Source organism: Octodon degus, unplaced genomic scaffold (genome assembly GCF_000260255.1).
Source record: "Octodon degus isolate 3935 unplaced genomic scaffold, OctDeg1.0 scaffold00018, whole genome shotgun sequence".
NCBI classification, from domain to species: Eukaryota; Metazoa; Chordata; class Mammalia; order Rodentia; family Octodontidae; genus Octodon; species Octodon degus.
This window is the reverse complement of record NW_004524594.1, coordinates 17,214,581-17,235,337: the sequence shown is the minus strand read 5'-3', so window position 1 is coordinate 17,235,337 and position 20,757 is coordinate 17,214,581. Positions and strand designations below refer to the sequence as shown.

The window sequence follows — 20,757 nt, the reverse complement described above, 5'->3', positions numbered from 1 at the left end:
CCAGGACCTTGGGACAATGAACTCCACTGTCCACACTTGCACTTCCCCCGAAGTTGTCTTCAGCACCCCACCCTCTCCTCTCCACCCCTGCCTGGTTCAAACTGCCCTCCAGTGTGGCTGCAGTCCCAGGGATCACTAGGAACCCCTTTTGTCCCCCATCATAGACTCCCTGCCTCCTCCCCTTCAGCTGCTGCCTGCAGACTCCATCAGGAGAGACCTGAATCCTGTGTCCCTGTGTCTGGTCTGTGCCTTGTGGACGTGACACACAGGCATACCAGGCACGCCCCTCCACTTCCTTTCCTCTGATCCTGCTGTACCACACCTTCTCCTCTCTCTCCAATCCCCACCCCCTCCTTCCCTTGCCTGCCCACCCCCAATGCTATGAGGAGCTAAAATCCTGCCTCAAAGCGGCCTACCCAATTGCCCTCCCTGGGACAGCAAATCTCATCCTCTCACCACCCCAGGGCCAGGGCTCCCAGGCTCCTCTCTTGTCTCTTTCCACAGCCCCAACCTGGGAGCTCCCACAATGCAGGCCTGCTGCCCTGTAGCCTGTGGGCAGAGCAGGAGTCCTCTGAGCAGCTACCTGGCCTCTGCCTCCTCCAGCACTTCTCCCTGCCCACTTTCCCTCCTTTGTCACTGCTCACTGGACAGCTGGCTCTGGGGTCAGCTCCAGGGCTGTTCCCACTTCAGTGGCATCTGCCTTGTAGCTCCTCCCTCCTCTGTGATCCTGACTTCCATACTGCCCTGCCCCCACCCCTGCCCCTGTCCCTTACAGCCACCCCTGTGCACTTCTTTTGCTCACTCTGCCTACAAGCTTCCCCTCACACCAGGGAGAGCTCTCCCAGTGGCCATGTCCATACTGTAGAGTCCCAGACCTCAGTCTTCTGCTGCTAGCATGCTCCTCCTCACAGCCCTGAAGCTCACATCTGGCCTACTGTCCTCCCCAGACTGGCTCCTCCCCATCCTTCCCAGGGTCCAGGCCCAAGTCCCCAGGGTCACCTCGCCTTTCTGACATGCTCGCATCCAGTCCATCAGCAGAACAATGGGATTCCAACCAGTTCTCATTTCTCCCAGAGCCGTCACCATGCTGGGGTTCTCGCTTAGCCTTCAGTGGCTGTGGCCAGCTCTGCCTTTAGCGCTTCCTCTCCACCCCAGGACCTTTGCACTAGCTGTGCTTCTTCAGTCTCCTTCAAGCCTTTGCTCTAATGTTGTCTCCTCAGCCAGGTCTTCCTGACCCCCACGCTGCTTCATGTCCACGGGCGCTCAGGTCCCTCAGCCTCCCTACTGTTGGTTTTTCCACTACACGGTCTAACCCTGAATTGTTTTTTTTGTGACAGTCATCACCACTCATGCTGAGCCAAGGACACACATGCTCGCCTAATCCTCCCTGTACCAGTGCTGCAAGTGAGGGAGGCATAGGCACCACTCTTATGCCAAGGAAGCCCAACTGCCATCTGGGCTCTAAGGTCACGTACAGGGATCGAGCTGGGCTTGGGAGGTGCAGTGGAGAGAGGCCCACAGCTCGGCCCCTTGACCATGCCCACTCACTCAGCTTCCCAGGTCTGGGGAGAAGCCAGGCTCTGGGCCTGGGTGGGCTTTGCAAAGCCAAGGCTGGAGGAGGCCCCAGACACCTTTTTTTAAAAATTTATTTTTATATATTTGGTACAGGGTTTCACCACTCAGCTCAGACTCATAGTGATCTTCCTGTTTCAGCCTCCCCAGCCCTGGGATTACAGGGGTATACCACCACACTTGGTTTCAGTGGCCAGCACAGTGCACCTGGGGCGGGGCTGGTACATCATGCAGAACCGGGATTCGATCCTCAGTCCTTGCACTTGCCAGTCAGGTGCTTAAACTGCCAAGCTATCTCTCTGTTTCGGAGGTCTCAGACTCACTGGGCCTACTTCTTCTCAGTGTGTGACTTTGTTTCCAAGTATCCATGGCCTTGACTTCTGGGGGGTAGGTGCAAGGGAGAAACTGGCCTCACTCAGGGCCACTGTATGCCTTGGCATCTGGGTTCTTCCCAGCTTTGCCTAATGTCCGCCCTGGGAGGTCAAGGCACAGTGGGCTCCAAGTCCAGCATAGATCATGTCAAGCCTGGACCTAGGGAATCTCCAGAGAAACTTTTAGAGGTGACCTGCCCTATAGCTGGGCATGGTGATAAATGCTTGTAATCCAAGCTACTGCAGAGGCTGAGGCAGGAGGACCAAGTTTAAGGCCAAATTGGGAAACTAAGGGAGAGATGCTGTCTCAATAACAGTAGTGACCTGTGGTCCATAGCTTCACCAAGACTAGACAGAAAAGAACCTTGGGGTGGGACAGGCTCTGGATTCTTCCAGGCTTCTCTGGGGGCTGTCCATGGAAGCTGAGACCCTGTGTGCCAGTTCTAAAGAGGTTTATTGAATGAATGAATGAATGAATGAGAATAGAAATGGAGACTACACAGAAGGTGGATGGGGTCCAGAACCTAACAATAATGACTTAATGACCTGCTGGAAGCCGAGCTAAGTCCAAAGATCTACTTGGCCCAAGTCCCTGCCCTTACATTCTGGTGGGGAGAGAGGAACTCACTACACAGTTTAGGCTGGGCTTGAACTCACTATATAACCCAGGCTGGCCTTGAACTCCCAGCGATCCACCTGCCTCCACTTTCCAAGTGCTGGGACTATAGGTGCACACCACCATGCCCAGCCAGGAGAGAGAAACCTACTAAGTGTGGACATGCGAAATAGGATATATAGGTAAACAGGACAGGGCAACAGAGGAAATATGAAGCAGAGCGAGGTGTAGGTAAGTGATACTAAGGTTCCAGAAATGCTTTTGGAAGGGGAGACCTGCTCAGAGGCCCATGTATGGCCAGGCCATGAGCTGCACAGGTGTCCAGCAGAGGATCAATAGGGCAAAGGCCACGTCAGGCAGAAAGAACAGCCCAAGACTGCCATGTGGAGGCTGCTGCTGCTCCAGGAGGCTGTGCGCAGTTCCCTGAGGCTGCTCCTGGGGTGTTGGGCAGCCAGAGTAGGGGTGTGTGCCAAGGGTTGCCAAGCACAGTACCCAGAGCCCTTAATTTACTCAGTTTAAGTAGGGCCTGCGGTTCCCAGCAGGAAGGTCCTCGCTCCCTCAAGCCTTCACCCTTGCTCTCTGCTACAGACGAGATGGAAAGTTGGAAAGACATGAAGGCCACTGGCCCGGGCCACGGGGTTACTCACCGGCAGGATGGAGAACTGCATGAAGAGGCAGGTGAGCTCCAGGGTGGACAGCAGGTAGGTGAGCAGGATGGTACCAGGCCGGCCCAGAGCACCCACTGTGTTGGGGCACTGGCGGGCCCCACGGGCCGCAGCTCCCTGCATTCTGGGTGAGCTCTGGAGAGAGGCCAAGGAGGAACAGAGAGGCTGGGGAGGAACAGATCCGACTGGGAGGCTGGTAGAGTCTTGGGAGCAGGCAAGGGGCAAAAGTCCTGTTGATCTGAGCAAGGGTGCTGAGTCACTAGGCTAGAGGCGGGCAGCACTGCGGGAGGACTGAGGGAGAGATAATGCTCAGGGCCAGACCTGGATTAGCTCTCCAGCACGCAGAGCCTGGAGAACGGGTCCACAGCCCTCTCCCAGTATCTGACCAGTCCTGGTCTCCCCACACAGCCTCCAGAGGGAGAGACAGGGATCCCCCACCCCCCAAGTGGAAACAAGCTTGGTCTGCAGATGTCCTACACAGGAAGAAACCCAGGCCCAGAGAGGCTGCCGTTTCAGGTGGTGCCTTCTAGGGACCCAGGACTGGTTGGTGCACCGCGCAGTTGGCCTTTTTAGTACTACTGCAATTTCCTTCTCCTGGGGTCCGCAGCCAGAGCGCTGGGGCCTCTACTACTGCTAGGTTGAGGATAGGGAGACACAGTGTAGCCTTTCAGACCGCCCACCCACCCCGGGGTGGCTCTGTCTCACTTTCTAGGACAAGGTGCTGCCCAACCCCCTTGTCTCCCACAACCAGCGGCAACCAGATTTTGCAGCTGCGTTGAGGTGGCGCACGTTTTGACAGTAGACACTTGACTCCACAGCCAGGACGGCTGGAGCAGGGCGGGGCACAGAGAGTCCAGAGAGCTCGTCTGGCACCCTGCCCATTCTCCGGGCACGGCACGGCGGTGCTGGAAGCACCCACACACCCCTGGGGGCAACCCGCTGGGCCAAGGCCCGACGCAGTGGGAGTTTAGGACCCAGGGCTGGCTGCATCTGGGTGAGCTCTAGTACCTGTCTTCACTGGGCCGACGACGTGGGCTCTGCCTGTGGTGGGGTGAGCCCTGCAGGCGACTAGGACATCTGCCCTTCCGGGGTGAGCCCTAGTCCTGCCCTTTTGGGAGTGACTCAGGATGGACCCGCCCTGCTCCCCGCTGGCCCCGCCCCCGGCTGGCCTTGCCAGCTTCTCGCCCTCTAGTTTTGGCAGCAGCGTAGCCCTGATCTCTGCGCACTCATAGGCTAAACCTGGCATGACCTCGAAAGGTTTTGCCACCTCTCCACCCACTGTCCTCCGGTTGCGGAGGCCTCCCGCAGACGCCTGGCTCCTGCAGCCTGGTTTGTTGGCGTTATGTGTCTTGCACCTTCTCTACTGTCCTGGGTGGACAGAGATTCTGACACCTTCATCAGCACAAGGTGTCCTTTTGGAGAGGGGTGGGGGAAGGAGGGACGGAGGTGGAGCATGCGACCCAGAGGAAGAAACAGAGGGGAAACAAGGAGAGGGAAGGAGACCTTGGTCTCACCTGGTCCCTCCCAAGGTCCTGCACTGCTCAGTAGAGGGACAGGGAGACAGAAGCATTTCCAGGAACAGTACTGCTGGGCGCCTCTCCAGGTCCCTCCACAGATCACGAGGCTGCTGAGGGCTACCTGGTTAGCTTTGTCCAATGTCACCCTGCTGCTGTGTCCCCACACCCTTGTCTGGGACCTCTGGAGAGGTATGGAACACACAGGTACATAAGGCCTTGTGCCACCTCCACTCCAGCCCTGCTGGAGCCTGTGGGAGCACACGTGGCCCTGGGGCCAGTTGGCCCAGGCTCTGCACCCTTCTCAGTGTTCTCCAGATAGTTGACTGTTGCCAGGTAACCAGATGCTCATTGAGGACATGGCCCCACCCTCCTGGCAATGACCAGGCCAAATGTCAGGACCAGTGTCTCTGTTCCATGTCTTAATTTCAGCTCAACAGCAGAAAGCTGCAGAAGCAGTGAAAGCAGGACACAGAACTGCAGTCTGGGGTAGATCCAGGTGCCATTTGATGGCCTCAGGAATGTCTGCTCACGGGTGCAGGCACCCTTTGAAGGAGGTTCCAGGGCAAACAGTGCAAGCACTTATTCTACTGAGCTATCTCCCCAGCCCCAAACAGTGCAAATGGGGAAATGTGTTTGCATATGAGGAGGGTGGGCCCCCAGCTCAGAGCCCCTCCTCGCCCAGATGTGAGGAGGATGAGTCCAACCAGGGCCCAGAGCCAGGGCAGGCCCAGCCGGGGGTCTGGGAAGGTTGCACAAAAGGGCCGGCCTGGGAAGGGAAGAGACTGGGGGATGAGAATCTCAAGATGTCTCCCATTCAAGACCCCTGAGGGAGGATGGGAGTCCTAGATGGTTCTGTGCTCCAGGTAGGGGTGAGGGGTTGTCTTCAAGAAGTTCTGAACGCCCCAGAACCGACTGGTCAGGTTCCCTGGCTGCCACTCCCCAGCCTGGCCAGAGGTTAGACTGTCCCTGGCTCCTGGGGCTCCTGGGTAGGGCTTGGAGGGTGAAGGGACGGAAAGGGGTTGGGTGAGCATCTGAAAATGCCCAAACCCTGGCAGAGGTGGTCTGGGGTCCTCTGGATTCCTGGGGTGGGTGGAAGGGGTTACTTACCACGCTCTTCCTCTGGTGCCAAGTGAGGGTTGTGGTGGCAGGGAACTGGTTGGGCAGAAGAAATCCTAGCTTTTGTTTTTGTCCTGAATGGATCAGTAGGGGTGGGGAAACTTCCTGGTTGCGAGGGAATGTGGGAAATTTGCTCTTCAGGCCAGAAGAAGAAAAAAAAGCACCGAGAACCCTAGACCCTTAGATTTCCTTTTCTAGAGGAAGCAGCTTTGGCTATGGGCCAGCAGGACCAGCCACTCACTTGGCCACTCAACAAACCTCTGCCCTTGCCCAGGTGAAGCACCATGTTTGTTCTGCTGAGGAGACTGGTACAGGCTGATCACAGGAAGAAGCTTAGTCTAGGCATGGGTGTTCAGGAAACTGGGAACAGGGGCAGGACTGAGGCATGAGGTGTGGGGGTGGGGTGGGGGCAGAAATCAGTGTGGTGCAGGTAGCTCCCATGGGGCTGGAACAGGAGGATGGGGCCAGGTGTCCTTGTATCTCTTTGGCTGCTGCATGCTGGCGCTAGGTTCTGAGCACATCCAGGGGAGGGGAGCCCTGCCAACACCTCCAGGATAGATGGCCATGGCTGTAAAGCAGGAGACTTGGAGTACCCTCTACTGTGTGCAAGTCCTGTCCTAGGTGCTGAACCACCCTCTCCTGGCATGTCACAGCATGTGTGTAGGGGAGAAGTGACACACCTGTGGTGCCTGTGAACCTGACACACAGCGGGCATACTGATGGGTGAGCTCTCTAATGGTGAGAGTTACAGTTGGGAGCACTCCAATTGTGAGTGCACACTGAGTGTGAAAGCTGTGTGCACTGTGAGTCTGACCTGCCTTGTGTTCCAGTGGGAGCTTCATGCAGATATACTGACGCAACTGACGGGTGGTACATGCAGGCATGCTTCTGCCAGGGTCCCAGTGGGGAGGGGACATGGCCTTGGGTGCAGAGGTGTTATGGTTTGTGTGTAGTTGTCCCCCCAAAGCCTCATGCAGTCATGGGGTAGGCTTTCAGTTTGTGATTCATTCAAGATCCAATGCTGGCACTATGGGTAAGCGATACTGGGATTATGCGTGTGAGTGCTACACCCACCCTGGGGCAGAAAGTCTGAATGCAATATAAGGAAAGGAGAGAGGCTTGGTCCCTTCCCCTGCACCTCAACTGTGTTGTGGCTGCTCCTTCCTTTTTACTCTTGCTGTTCTTGCTGTCTTCCGTCACCATGACCTGCTGCCCTCTGCCTTGTGCCACCCTACCTTGGAGCCAGCCGAGTATGGCCTGAAACCTTCATGAACTGTGAGCTAAATAAATCTTTCCCTCCTTAATTCTGGTGTCAGGTACTTTGTCTCAGCAATGGGTGAAAAATAACTGAGACAGAATTTGGTACTGAGAAGTGGGGTGGTCGCTGGCCTGACCATATTGTTCAAGAGCTTTGGGGAATGGCTTGTGGAGTTTGGAAAGGTTCAGCGATGTCACCTGAAAGAGTAGTGCTGGAATGCCTTAGGGTGCTTTGTATGGGAGATTCAGATCAGAATTTTAAAAACCAGAAGGATGATAGAAATCTTGCCAGTAAGGACTAGATTGGGGCTGGGGGAGGTTACTGCTGGGAAGAAGGTTGGTTGTTGGACTCCAGATGATGTGTGTTATGGTTTAGTAGAAAATTTCCCTGCATTTTACTCATGCCCAGAGACTTTGTCTGAGACTAATTAATTAATTAGTTAATTAATCTGGCCAAAGACATTTTAAAACAGTCTAATGTGGAGGTGATGGCGTGGTTGGGGGCTTTTAGCCAGATCTGTGTTGAGAATCAAAATCACAGAGACCAGCAGAATGATTTAAGATATGAGTTTGGTCAGAAAGGACGCTCCATAATGCTATGGACTACAAAGACGGAGCTGAGGAGATCTCCACTGATGAAAAGGAACAGGAACATAGGAAAGAGGGCCCGAGGGCATGAGAGGAAGCAGCAAGTCCCTCAGAACTGCAAAAATGAAAGGCTGCTTGGAGGAGAAAGCTGCAGAGTACCATGTTCCAGATGGTTGCTGTCACAGTATGGCCCAGAATGGTGGTGCCACAGAGAATTTGTTCCTCAGTGTCATGTTCAGAGAGCTCAGTGATCCAGGCACTTGACCCCTACAGCCAAGAGAAAAGGAAGCCTGGATATTGTTCTAGCTGGCAGTGAACCTTGGCATCATTCATGTCGTACTGGTTTTGGGTGCAGAATGTAAGAGTTTTAGGACAAAAGGTCTTTCTCCCAGATTTCAGGTTAGGGAGGCCAGGCAGTGTGCCCCTGAGAGGGCAGTATGTGAAGCTGTGAATGAGGAGCCCAACATGCTGGAGAGACCCCAGAAGTTTGGGAAAACAAGGAATGTAGATTGTCTAAGGAAAGCCAAAAGGAAGAAGCAAAACAGGCCTAAGAGAGAAGCCATGGGAGCTACAACTATGAGAAGTGCCATAGAGTTCCACAAACCTCACAATTTGCCACAGATTACCTTGGATGTTGCATGTGGAACTGTAGGAAGTAGTGTTTGCCTTGCTGGATTCTGAACTTGTTTTGGTTCCAATGCTTTCTGTGGTGGATCAACAGCGGATACTCAACTTGAACTGAACCAGCATGGTGCTGGGTGTGGGAGGCCCCCCTGAGGATTGTTGCTGGCAGCCTAAGGGGCAGAACTGGAGAGGGAGAGGTTTGGGAGCTGTTGGAGCTGTTGGTCTTCCTAGGGCTGCTGTTGGTTCTGTTGGAGGACCTTGTCATGCTGGCTTTCCTGAAGAACTCAGCTGTTCTCATTGTCCAAGGAGCTTGGGACCCTGTTGTCACTGAGAATGGCTACAGTTCACTTCAGGGGAGCTTTGGCCTTCAACATTGTTTTCTGGCTCTGGAGGGGAAGATGCTATACTTCTCAGTGTCCTGGAGAAACTTGTTATGCTAGTTTTCCTGCTGTAGAAGCGGCTGTTCTTATCATCAGAGGAGGTTTTGCTGTCTCTGAAGATAGCTGTGGCTAGCTTTCTGGGGAGATCTGCTTCTTACTTTGAGGGTTGCTTCCTGGCTACAGTGCAGACCCCTCAGCCTGTTGGCACAGATCCTTCGGCCTGCTGGCACAGACTTTCTAGCTTCCATCACTGACCTTTGGGCCTTTTCAGAGCAAATCTAGGAAACAGGCATTCATGAAACATTGTTGGGGGTCGTTGGTCTCCAGTTGGACGTGTAGAGGGCATTGTGAGAAGCTCTGGTTCTTCAGCTGAATTCATGCGAGGCATAGCCATGGGATCTAAGCCGTCAGCTGGATTCTTTGGTCTTAGTGTGTGGCAGATTTCCTGCACCTTTTTTTTAGGAACTGGGGATTGAACTCAGGCCCTTGTGCTTGCCAGGGAAGTGCTTATTCCACTGAGCCATCTCCCCAGACCCTCTTACTTTGTATATAACTCTTTGGGTGACTGATATAAAATAATCTTATAAATTATGTGTCCTATGTTGTGACCCTTGCAAAGCCCCAAACTATGACACTTTGTATCCCTGTTCATACCTTTTGGAAAGGTAATGTTTATCTTGTTCCATTGAATGTTGGAAGTGTTTAACTTTTCATTTGTACAGGGGTTCATAGCTAAGAGTTTGCTTTAGATCTCCAAGGAGACTTGGGACTTGGACTTTTGAGCAATGCTGAAACTGTTAGGACTTTGGCAACTCTTAGAGATGGACTAAAATTCCTTTTGCATAAGGGCCGTGCATGAATCTTTGGGAGGCTAGGGGCAGAATATTTTGATTTGTGTCTAGTTGTCCCCCCCAAAGCCTCATGGAGTCATAGGGCGGGCTTCTAGAGTGTATGATTGATTTGTGGGCCAATGTTGGGATTGTGGATGTGAGTGCTGCACCCACCCGGGGCCAATAGCTTGCACACAATATGAGGGAGGGACAGAGGTTTGCCCTCTCGCTCGCCCCTTCTGCTCTTCTTGCTTTTTCTGTCTTCCACTGCCATGAACTGTTGATCCTCTGCCATGCCACCCTTCCCTGGAACCCCCCAATGATGGACTGGGACCTTAACTAATAATTGTGAGCTAACTCAACCTTTCCTTCTTTACTTTTGGGCATCCAGTGTGTTTTGTCCCAGAAACGAGAGAAAAATAACCAAGATGAGGTGGGGGGGGCAGTGGAGGAAGCAAGGAGCAGATTTCACTCTTTGCTGTAGGGAAGGGTCATCCCAATGGGTTGAGGGTGTGCAGAGAGCCAACTTTGCCAGAGCCGCCTAGATGTGGGATTTCCAAAAGCCAGAGGTGGCTGGGGTGGAGAGCAGAGGCAGAGAACAGGACTAAAGGCTGGTATGTTAGCAGGGGGAGGGAAAGCAGGAAAGAACTCCAGAAGCCTGGGTGTAGGCTTAGAAGGACGCATTGAAATGGAATTTAGAGTCTGATCTGAGAGAGGTGATACGGAGATGAAGGGACCAAAAGAAGAAAGGTCAGGCGCCTGGACTGTACTGCACACAGGAAGGGGCTCTGGTAATGGAAGAGATAGGGGCAGGAACCCCTGGAGCAGTGGCCTGTGAGTGAGATAGAAGCTGAAAGCAGTCTTTTGGGTTTTGTGCCTGGAGGCCACAGAGGAGTTCTGCTGGTCAAAGCAGGAAGAAAGGGCTGCGGTGCGGGCGTGGACAACTCTTTTCAGAGCATTCAAAAAAGGGAGCCAATCAATGGAGAATGGCTGATGGGGAATGGAACAGAGAAACATTTGCTTAAAGTTTTAGGATTTTAGGAATGTGTGACACTGCAGGGAGGAAGGTGGAGAGAGGGCACTGGGCTGCCCCTGGAAAGTGCACCTTCCTTATCACCTCTCCTATTATCCCTGAAGAGTCTCCTCAAATGCTACTTCTTCAGGGCCACCTACTGGGTTTGGCACTGTGGGGCCTCAGCTTGTCCTGGCCCAGCTCTGCCCTCCTCAGCCTGTGCTGTCTGTCTATCGCTGCCAGGCTCCTTGCCAGCTCTTGGTGCCATGCAGTTTCAGATCTTGGTCAGCAGGCAGTGCATGGGCCAGGGCCTGTACTCGGGTCCAATCCTGGCTTGTTTAGTGATCAGTCCTGGGAGTTACACAGAGCCTTGTGGGCTATGGGGTACCCGAGCCTGCTGTGCACATTGGGGAGACTGGCCTCAGGTTTTCCCTCCATCTTGGAGCCATCAGTTGACTTTTGGCGGGCTCCGAATCCCCTGACCCCAGCCCAAGGCAGGCGGGTGCCTCAGGCAGATGTGTCAGGCCATGGGGTGGGGATGGGGTGGGGGAGTGGCTTCTAGGAAGGGGGCTGGGGCTGGATCTTGTCTCCATAGCAGCACAGTGATTTTTGACCTACTTGTGACTGGGCTTTAGGTTACGGCCCAGCCCTGGCCCTGGGAGGCTGAGGCCCACCGTGGGTGCCTGTGTGCACATGGGCCTGGGCAGCAGAGCACCACCAAATGGCCTAGACTCAGGGTTCGAAGTGGTTGGACATGTCTCATACACTCCAGGGGCTCATGCTAGCTGGCAGCCACACCCAAGAGGGAAGAGGCTTTGGTGGGGAGGTGTATGCCAAGAGAGTTGCCTGGAGGAGGGGTCTGAAGTTGCAGACCATGGGGGCTTTTAGGGAAGATCTAGAATTCAGGGAGAGCCCCCATCCCCTTATTCCTGCCACAGGTTGAACAACCAGAGGCCAGAGTTGTAGCTGGGATCCTGCTCTGGGGAAGCTCACACTGCCTGGGGACACCTGGGTGCCCGTCCTAGGGATCCAGGCCACGTGTTTTCCACTGGGTAGCTGGCCTGGCATCACAATGGGAAGGAGCAGCTCTCTGCTCTGCTCTTTTCTTTTTTTCTTTTTCTTTTTCTTTTCTTTTCTTTCTTTCTTTTTTTTTTTTTTTTTTTTTTTTTTGTGGAACCGGGGAATCAACTCAGGCCCTTGCACTTGCCAGGCAAGCAGTTATTCTACTAAGCCATCTCCCTGGTCCCCTGCTCTACTCTTTTCTGAGCACCCTGGACTCAGTGGGCTTTCAAGATCCCAAGTGTCCCCTTTCATTCTCAGGTGTAGCTGCTTGCCTCTGGGCCCTGTGCCTGCATTTCCATTGGTTTTGGAGTACAACTGTAAGCCAAAGCCGCCTGAAAGAGCCCAGGCCACAAGCCCTCTGGTGGGGCCCACTACACTCTCTGACTGGGTCATGCCCTTGGCCTTGGTCTTGAGCATTCCTCTAACCAGCTGACCCCATGTTGAAAGACCTGGTCCCACGCTGTATCAGGCAATTGTCCCTTTTGTCTTTTGCGGTTGGGTACTGCACTGTGTTCAGCCCTGATTTCTCTTCCTGTCTCTCTCCTGGGCAGGGGCAGGGGGCAAAAAGATGCCTGCTGAGTAGATGGATGGATAGACAAAATTCCAGATTGCAATCCCTTGGTAATGCTTGGGGACTGTGGCTCATCTCGAAATACAGACAAGGCTGAGTACCGTCTTACCTCAGAGTTTGGTGTCCCCTAGCGAGAGGGCAATGGAACTGGAGTTTTGCAAGCAGACCTAGAACTCAAGCCCCTAGCAACCAGCAACTATGACAGAGCCCGGAGGTGACATGAAGGGTCCCATGACCAGTCCTACTGGTTTAGCAGTCTTGTACTTTATCAGTGTGGACAGGGTCTTATCTTCCTGAAACCTCAATTTTCCCATCTGCCTGAAAGTCTCTGAGTCACAGAAAACAAGTCCTTTGGCAAGTCTCCTGCAGGTGCGAGCCACAAATGGGGAGCCACAAGTGAGGAGGCATCCAGAAAGATGTGCAGGGGCTGGGGAGATAGCTCAGTGGCATAAGCCTGGCAAAAGCAAGGTCCTGTGTTCGAGCCCCAGTACCAAAAAGAAAGAAAGAAATAGGCCCCACCAGAAGGATACGCAGCTGTGCTCCTGCTCTGCCGTCTCTGGACACCAGGGGGAGGCAGAAACCAGCATTAGCTCTGGCAGTGTGGAGGTCTGCTCTGGGGGAATCTGCCCCGGGAAGGGAGAGCTGGCGAGCGCTGCTGTTTGCGGGGCCCTCGCTCTGAGCAGCCCTCGGCCTGCCAGGGCCAGGGCGGTCTGGTCAGGAAGAAGCCAGTCCTTCTGGGCCTGGCAAATTGCCCTCATCTTGAAGCTCAGCTGGAGGTGAGGGGCAGGAGAGGAAGGAAGGGCGAGTAAACAGATGGAGCAGTGCAACGGGAAGCTCGGCCCAGGGCAGGCGCTTGTTCCTTCATCCCCCTCTTTGCCTCACCTCGTGTCTCTGATTCAGTCAACTACCCAGGAATGTCAGAGGACTGAGGTCACACCGTGTAGTAGAGGTGGAAATCTGAAATAGAGTCCTTCCCAGGGCCTAGGAAGACCTCGTCACCCCTGCGGACCAGCAGGGATGGGGGTGAGGGGCTGCCTCCTGAAGCTCTGTCACCACAGGCTGGGCTGGGTCTCTCTCCTTGGACTGGAGGGTAGGACTGGGTGCAGGGGGCACCCGCACTCTCCCTGGGCTTCAGGCAGGTCCTGGGCTTCTCTGCACACTGTGCCATGGGTACTGGGAGTTGGCTTGAAGGAGCCCGGGGTCCGTGGTTCCCCCCATGAGTGGGAGACGTTGCCTCATGGCTCTCCACTATCTATGACAAGGAGTGGCGGTGGCTGCTGCGGAAGGGAGTCTGATTTGTTTTTATGCTGTTTTCCCCAGCGAAGCGAGCAGTACCAGTAGCAGTGCCCCCTAATCTGTGTCCTGAAGCTGGAAGGAGGGAAGGCTAGGAGTCTCAGAGCTGGCTGCAGAGGGGATGCGACACAGGTCCCAGCTGCCCTGTAGACACTCTCCACCCTGAGAGGCCAGCCTGGAGCCTAGGAAGACCAAAGGTCTTGGGTTTCCTAGGACACTCCACCCGGGGTCCTCCTCCTCCCTCCAAAGAGGGGCCCCTGCACGCGTCTGAATCTGCCCCTGTCTGCGGGGGTTCCTTGTTCTCACCGGTCTTCCCCGCCCACTCCTGGAGAGTGAGGACCCCCGGCCTGGATGTGAGCACAAGGCAGCCCCTGTAATCGGAGCTGGTGCCGCGTGCGGCCGCGTCACCGGAGGAAGGCCGACACCTTCCGAGGACGTGCCTGGCAGCAGCTCGAGAGAACAGCGCGTCCTGGGCGGGGAGAGCCGGCGCGGGAACTGGTGCGGGAGAGACGTTTGCACGGCGGCGGGCGCTTGGCCTGGCTGGTCTCTGACTGTGTTGGGGGCCGGCTGGTTAATCTGTAACTCCCCCACCCTCTGGCCTCCCATCCCGATTTACAGAACCGCAAGCCACGGGAACAGCGCGGGGGGAGGGGGCAACTGGCAGGGTCGCCCGGTCATTACCTCCCAGAGTCCTAGCCTAAGTTCCCCGTGCTAAATGACACAGTTTGAGGCCAAAGAAGTAGCCCTTCCGTAGGACAGCCTTCCCTGGGTCGGGTCTGCCCTGTACAGATGTCCACCCCTAGCTCCAGGCATTCACCCCAGACCCTAGCTTACAGAACTCCTCTGGAAGAGCTGCGGGCTGGATGAAAAGCAGATCCAGCTCTAAGTCCCAGCACTGCCCTAACTGCTGGGTATTTCAAGCAGGTTGCTTAAACTCTCTGACCCTCTGTCGTCTCCCTAACAGAACAGGCACAATAAAGCATCCCACTGCAGGGCACTGGATTAAACATTGCAGCAAGCCCCGCCCTGTGGAGGGCAGGTCCCTGAGCAGCGAGAGATGGAGACACCTGGCTTGTTATAGTCCTTCCAAGCTCCTCAGGTAGGGCATCGCTCGGACAACTGTTAGGGAGGAAGGAGAGGGACAGGCCCGGGCAGGACCCCTCAGAGAACTTCGGGAGTCACTATGCGTCTTGGGCAGTGGGTGGCTGGGGCACGCATCTGCCCCAGGACTCCCAACCTCTGTGACTGGTAACTGCACTGCCCAGCTTCCTGTCATAACAGACGACACGTGCCCCACGGCAAGACGGAAAAAAATTTCAGAGCCTTAATTTATTTGAAAGGACAGTTCAGAGTCTCTGAACATAGGGAAGTGGCCTGAAGCAGGTTGGAACTTGGGTCAGGCGGGAGGGAAGAGTTCCGGCCCCACCTTAGTCACCCCATGCAGGACACCCTACGTCCTGCAGTCTGGGTTCCCCGGGCCCTTACACAGGTGAGTCTGACACACAACAGCCATCCTTGGTGCTGGGGAGCCAGCTGCAGCGCACTTTTTTTTTTTTTTTTTTAATACATTTGGTACAGTCTCGCTACGCAGCTCGGACTCCTGTTTTCAGCTTTCCCGGCGCTGAGATTACAGGCATGAGCCACTCCCGGTCTCGTGGTGGCGGGGTCAGAGACCGAGCGGCGGGACCACTACGGCATGTGGTGCCGGAGTTCGACCCCGAGAATCCGCTGAACTAAATCGCCTGCCCTGCCGCGCACTTCTTAGAAGTGACCGCCCCAGGGAAGCAGCAAGAAAAGGAGGCTGGGCAGCCAGGTGAGGTGCTGGTGCAGAGGCCCGCCACCAGAGGGCAGCAAGAAGCCAAAGACATGGCCTCTGGGGCTGCTCGGTTCTGGGGCTCGTTCTCTGGGAGATCCACATTGCTACGGTTCCCGCGGGGAGCCTCCGTCTCTGCAGCTGGACTGAACAGTCGTGGGGGCGTTGCAGGGACAGGCACATGCACAACCCCTCCAGAACTGAGTTGGTTTAACTACACCAGGTCCCCTCCCCCCACCCCACCCCCATCAAGCCTCCAGGAGGGCTGGGACTGTACGCGTGATGATTTGTGGTTCTCTTCTGCGTTAGAGCTGGGAGCTGGAGCGGGGAACTGGACTATGTGGGTTCACCCTGATTGGAGCACTTGGGTTTGCCGCGAGGATTTAGTCTCTGGCAAGTTTCCCTCGTCTTCCGGTGTTTGCAGAAATACCTGCCTGCCATATGTACTAGCCAGAGTCCGTCATACTAGCCACCAAAGAGACAACCCTTCCCTTTCAAGAGCTGAAAACACTGTCTGAGTCTATTCCTTACGGCCGTCCTGGGCAATGGGAGCGAGCGACGCGCTGGCGAGGCCGCGGCTGTGCGCGGCCGTGCACGACCAGGTTCCCCGTCTGACCAGTAGGGGGAGCAGCAGGATTGCTTGGACAGTAGACCGACTATCTGAAGTGGCCGCGCTTCTTCTACCGGAGTTTGCCGGCCTAAACTGGTCTCAGGGCCCCACCTGGATGCAGCGGGCCTGGAAAGTGTGGTCTTGCCGTGTGCTCAAAGGAAAGCAAAGAAGCTGAGCTCACTCATTGCTTTTTCCTCTCTTGCTAGGCGAGAATCACAGGAAAACCAGGCGCACAGTTCAGAGGGACCAGGCATGGGATGGGGAAGCCTGGGGCACCCTGTCCGTGCCCCCGCCCCCCACCGTGAAGGAAGGAGTCCGGTACATTGAGCCCAGAGAACCGGTCCCTGCTGAGCTCAGCACACACCTCTGGGGCCAGCACCCCCTCCCCACTTCAGCTCTGGGCAGCAACAGAGTACAAATATTGTTCTTTTTGTTTCCTTTTCCCTTTGGATGTATTTTTAATTACAAAAATAGAACTGGATTGTTGTACCTAGACAATGTTTGCTTGCTTCCAGGTCCCTTGGAGTTGAGGGTTGGGTTTCTTCTTGATGTCCGGCCCCCAGCTCCTGAGAGTCTCTGTCCAGGTGTGTTCCTGGCTCAGGGAGATTCAGTCTCACCCCTGGGGCCAAATCTAACAAAATCGCTGATACCTTGCTTCTCTAGTCATGGATCTAGAGAAGGCCACCTTCCCTGCACTAATGAGGATGGGAGAGGGAGAGACAGAGGCATCTAATAATGATCCCATAATTAAGCTGGCAAGGTAGGAAAAAGAAAGCCAGAGTAGAAGCCAAACTAGAAAGTGGAGAGGGAGGGTGTTCCAGCTCTGCTGAGTGGCCTTAGCCAACCTAGGCATCACCTGGGCATTTCACAGTTCCTCCCATGAAAGTGGTAGCAGCTCCATCCCACGGGGCATCATAAGGGCTGTACTTGGGGTTGCACCAATACCCAGTGCAGCTCTTGCATGGCATGACCTGGAGTGGATCTTCTCCAGTCTGTCCTTCTGGACATGGGACGGATCAAGGCCCTGTCTCCAGGCCAGTTCATTCCAGCTGTGCTCCAGGAGTTCATGGGCTCTTTGGGAAGCAGCCATCCTCTTCTATTTTCTTGAAGATAAAAAAAGTTGTGACATTCGTGCTTGCAGGAAATTTAGAATCTAAAAAGAGAAAAATAAAGTTACTACCTTTGGTTCCATCAGGAGCCAAGAATGGCATTTCACCTTGTCCTTTGCCTGTCTTGTTCAGTTTACTGTCTTTGCTTCCAAATGCTGGAAAGCTTCCCTGTGGCCCCACTTTCCAGTTAGCACTCCCTGGGGAGTCCTGCAAGCATCCTACCCCAAGAAATGCTGGGGTGGATGGGCTTCACTTTCTCTCCTTCAGAAGGGAAGCCTCTTTGCCAGGGCCTGAGGGCTGTGCAAGACCCTCTTAGAGGGCTGGCAGTCCTTGTTCCACCCGCACCCCAGGGGTGTTCCTGGTTTGGAGGGGAGTATTGTGGGGTGGGGGCCTTGCACCAGGCGGCAACCAAAAAATTACAGTTTCTCTGAGGACCTGTGCCGCGCGGACAGCGGGCACCAGTTTCGAGAGCATGTTTGTGTCTCTGCCTCCAGGCTACACCTCGAAGAAGCGGGCTATGGGGGAAGGGTACACTGTCCTTCGCAGGCCTTTCTCCTATGACCTCAGGCAGATTCTTCCCTTTCGGCTGCAAAACAGCTTGCCGCCAGCCTAGAGGGCACAGCTCAGACTTGGTATGGCCTGGCCCAAACCCGAAGGGGTTGGACACCAGGTCAGTGAGACGACCGGTGCAGCGCAGGATGGGCTCAGCCTGTGTTCCGACCACTGGGCAGGTGGGCTCAAGGATTTGGCTCCAGAGAGCTGATGCTTGTTCCCAACGTGTTCGCCACATGGTCCCTCGGGGCAAGAGTTGAGCTGACCCCTGTCCCCTCCTCCCCGCTCGAGACCCGAGGGCCAGCAGGTGTGCCCCGGCCCCAGGTGCACGGATCCCTCATGGACGGGATGCAAGCGCGGGCGCTGCCTGAGACCCCACTCAGGCCAGGGACGAGCTGGCAGCGGCACGTTAAAGCCCAGTCAGCTGGCGCAGGGGGCCCAATGGCGAAGAGTGGAGCCTGGCCGGACGCCTGGTCCGCCAAGGGCCTTGCCCACCGCGCTCGCCGAGGGGGCGCCTGCGCCGCGCCGAGCAGCCCCCGTCAAAGACAAAGGAGCCGGTGGGAGGAGGGGGCAAAAGGGGGGATGGGGCGAGGGGGCGGGGCACCACGGTGTCACGTTACCGCCCGTAGCTCCCTTTAACTCGGGCCCCGCCCCCCGCCCGCCACGGCGCGCTCGTGGGGCCGCCAATCAGCCGCACTCGGCCGCGCGCCCCTCCCGGCCCAGGGTGTGTGCGCGCGGCCAATGGGCGGTGCGCGGGGGCCGGGCCCCTGAGGGCGGGACGGGGCGGCATTAACCAATCGTCCTGGTGTTGTTGAAACTGAAAATACTACATTATGCTAATCGCGGCGGGGCCCGCGCGCGCGGGGGTGGAGCCCGTGGGTATAAAGGGGCACAAGCGGCGGGGCGTTCCACAGGCCAAGTGCGCTGTGCTCGAGGGGTGCCGGCTAGGCCCAATCGAGCAAGCGAGCAGGCAGGCAGGCAGCTCTGAGGGGGCGCGGCTGCAGCCAGACAGAACCAGCGAACGAGGCACGGGAGCGGTCCACCACCGACAGCCAGGTAGCTGCAGCGCCCGCTCTCCTAACGCGCCCCTTTGCAAGCGCGGACTTGGCTCTGCTGGGTCTCGCTCGCGCCCGGCCTCCGCCCTCTTCTCTCTTCCTTCTTTCGCTCCCTTTTCCTCTCTTGCTGCCCGGGCACACACAGTCCGAATCATGTCCAACGTGTACCTCCGCAGTACCTCGGCGATGGACCGCCTGGTCAACGGTGAAAACTTGCCTGAGATGGCGCGCTCGAGAGCTTGCCGTAACCTCTTCGGGCCCGTGGACCACGAGGAAGTGGGCCGCGAGCTGCGGATGCGCCTAGCCGAGATATCCGCCCAGGACCAGAGTCGCTGGGACTTCAACTTCCAGGACGACGTGCCGATCCGGGGACCCGGACGCCTGCAGTGGACCGAGCTGGACAGCGAGTCCGTGCCCGCCTTCTATCGCGAATCGGTGCAGGTGGGACGCTGTCGTCTGGTGCTGACGAACCAGCCCCCCCCAGTGCTCGTGGCTGTCATCCCGCGCTCCCAGCGACGGGCCGCTGAGCCCTTCGACGGCCCGAACCAGGATCCGGGGCAGATGCCACCGCCCCGTGCCCCGGCGCCTACTCCGCCCCCGGCCCCTGTCGTGGCTCGGCCGCTGGCCCCGGTTCTGGCACCGGTGCTGGCACAGGCTGTGCCCCGGGCTCTGGCCCCGGTTCTGGCACCGGCGCTGGCACGGGCTGTGCCCCCGGTTTTGGCCAACGCATTGGCCCCGCCTATGCCGCGGGTTCTGGCTCCGGCTTTGGCTCAGCCTGTGCCCCCGCCTGTGCCCCGGGTTCTGACCCCGCCAGTGCCCCCGGTTCTGGCCTCGGCTGTGTCCCCGGCTCTGGCCCCGGCTCTGGCTCCGGCGCTGGCTCCAGTGCTGGCCCCGGCGCTGGCCCCGGCTTCGGTCTCTGCTTCCGAGCTGGACGCGGACCCGGCCCCTGACGCGGACGCGGCGCCTCAAAACAGCGCTGAGTCTGGCGCGAACGTGGCGCAGCGCGGCCCCGAGCCGCTCGCCGACTCGCTGCACTCGGGGATTCCGGGACGTCCCGCGGCCGGCACTGCTGCGGCCGGCGCCAACGGCGCGGCGATCAAGAAGCTGTCGGGGCCTCTCATCTCCGGTGAGCCCCGCACGGCCCCGCCCCAGGCCGGCCCCGCTTTGTCCGGCCGGCTGGTCTCTCCCTAGTGTTCGGGGGCCGCACTCGGTCCCCGCCTCCTCCCGTGGCATTAAAGGGCCCGCAGCACGCAGGGCGCGGCTGCAGCCTCACCCCCCCTCCCCTCACCGCTGAGTTGCCCACAGCTCAGGAGGGAGAGACGGGGGGGGGGGTGAGCCCCGCCCCCAGAGAGCGCAGTCTGGGGCGGTGGCCGCCAGAGCCCCTCTTGTGTGCTGTCGGGCTCGGGGAGTGCGGCGCTGAGGGGGTTAAGTACAGCAGCAGCCCCGGGGGGCTTGGCCGCGGGACAAGGGGAAATGCTTACACAGCACATTGCGCGGCGACGTAAACAAAGCTGACCCGCCGCGGACCTCCGCGCGGGCGGGGACGGCGTCCCCACCCCCGCTCGGAGCCCCGCGCCCCCTCCTGGCCCCCTCTCGAGTCGCCCGCCCCGCCCTGACCAGCCGCGCGTGCTGTCGCCCACAGATTTCTTCGCCAAGAGAAAGAGACCTGCGCCCGAGAGCAAATCCTCCAGCGAGGGATGTCCCTCTGCTAGCGCGCCTGCTGGGGTTGGTGCCCCGGAGCAAACCCCGCGCAAGCGGCTGAGATGAGCTAGGTGAGTTGGGTGCCGCTGAGGGAGTCGCGGAGGGGCGTCCCCGCCCACCAAAGACTCTCTGCTCACTGCCCCTTTCCTTGCAGTTCGGAGTCCCAGGAGCACGGGGAGCTTGTCGGGCAGCGGACGATGGATGAGCGCAGGGACTCGCTGGGACCGTACTTGCAGCAGCAGCCGGAGGCAGCGGCCGCAGAGCAGCCTTCAGTTTTATTTGAAATCTGAAAACTGTGCAATGTATTACTAGCTTTGCAATGCCTAAATATATTCTGCACGTGGAGTACACTGGGTCCCGGGGTGTAAAGCTTTAAGAGTCATTTATATAAAATGTTTAATCTTTGCTGATGCTCGACGCAAAAAAATAAAAGAAAAAGAAAA

At 57.0% G+C, this 20,757-nt stretch overlaps 2 protein-coding genes across 5 annotated transcripts in view; one reads left to right on the top strand and one right to left on the bottom strand.

The window, feature by feature from the left end:
- Slc22a18 (solute carrier family 22 member 18) overlaps positions 1-5,921 on the bottom strand; it is a 24,666-nt gene extending 18,745 nt beyond the window's left edge. The window contains exons 1-2 of one of the 2 annotated variants that reach the window (XM_023710622.1): positions 5,849-5,921; positions 3,207-3,359 (exon numbers count right to left, since the gene is read on the bottom strand). In XM_023710622.1, the coding sequence (XP_023566390.1) occupies positions 3,207-3,347 (141 nt within the window). In that variant the 5' untranslated portion in view covers positions 3,348-3,359; positions 5,849-5,921. Of the gene's footprint in view, positions 1-3,206; positions 3,360-4,232; positions 4,326-5,848 lie in introns of those variants that run through there. The other variant, XM_023710621.1, reaches the window with a different exon arrangement.
- On the top strand, positions 3,152-20,757 carry Cdkn1c (cyclin dependent kinase inhibitor 1C). 3 transcript variants are annotated; one of them, XM_023710625.1, is made up of 4 exons: positions 3,152-3,237; positions 18,790-19,739; positions 20,256-20,385; positions 20,469-20,757. In XM_023710625.1, exons 2-3 carry the CDS (start codon positions 18,800-18,802, stop codon positions 20,378-20,380), a joined length of 1,065 nt encoding a protein of 354 aa, XP_023566393.1. In that variant the 5' UTR covers positions 3,152-3,237; positions 18,790-18,799; the 3' UTR covers positions 20,381-20,385; positions 20,469-20,757. The 3 variants fall into 3 exon arrangements, with proteins under 3 accessions (XP_023566393.1, XP_023566392.1, XP_023566391.1); XM_023710624.1 differs by lacking the exon at positions 3,152-3,237 and adding an exon at positions 17,058-18,614; XM_023710623.1 differs by lacking the exon at positions 3,152-3,237 and having other exon boundaries at positions 18,634-19,739.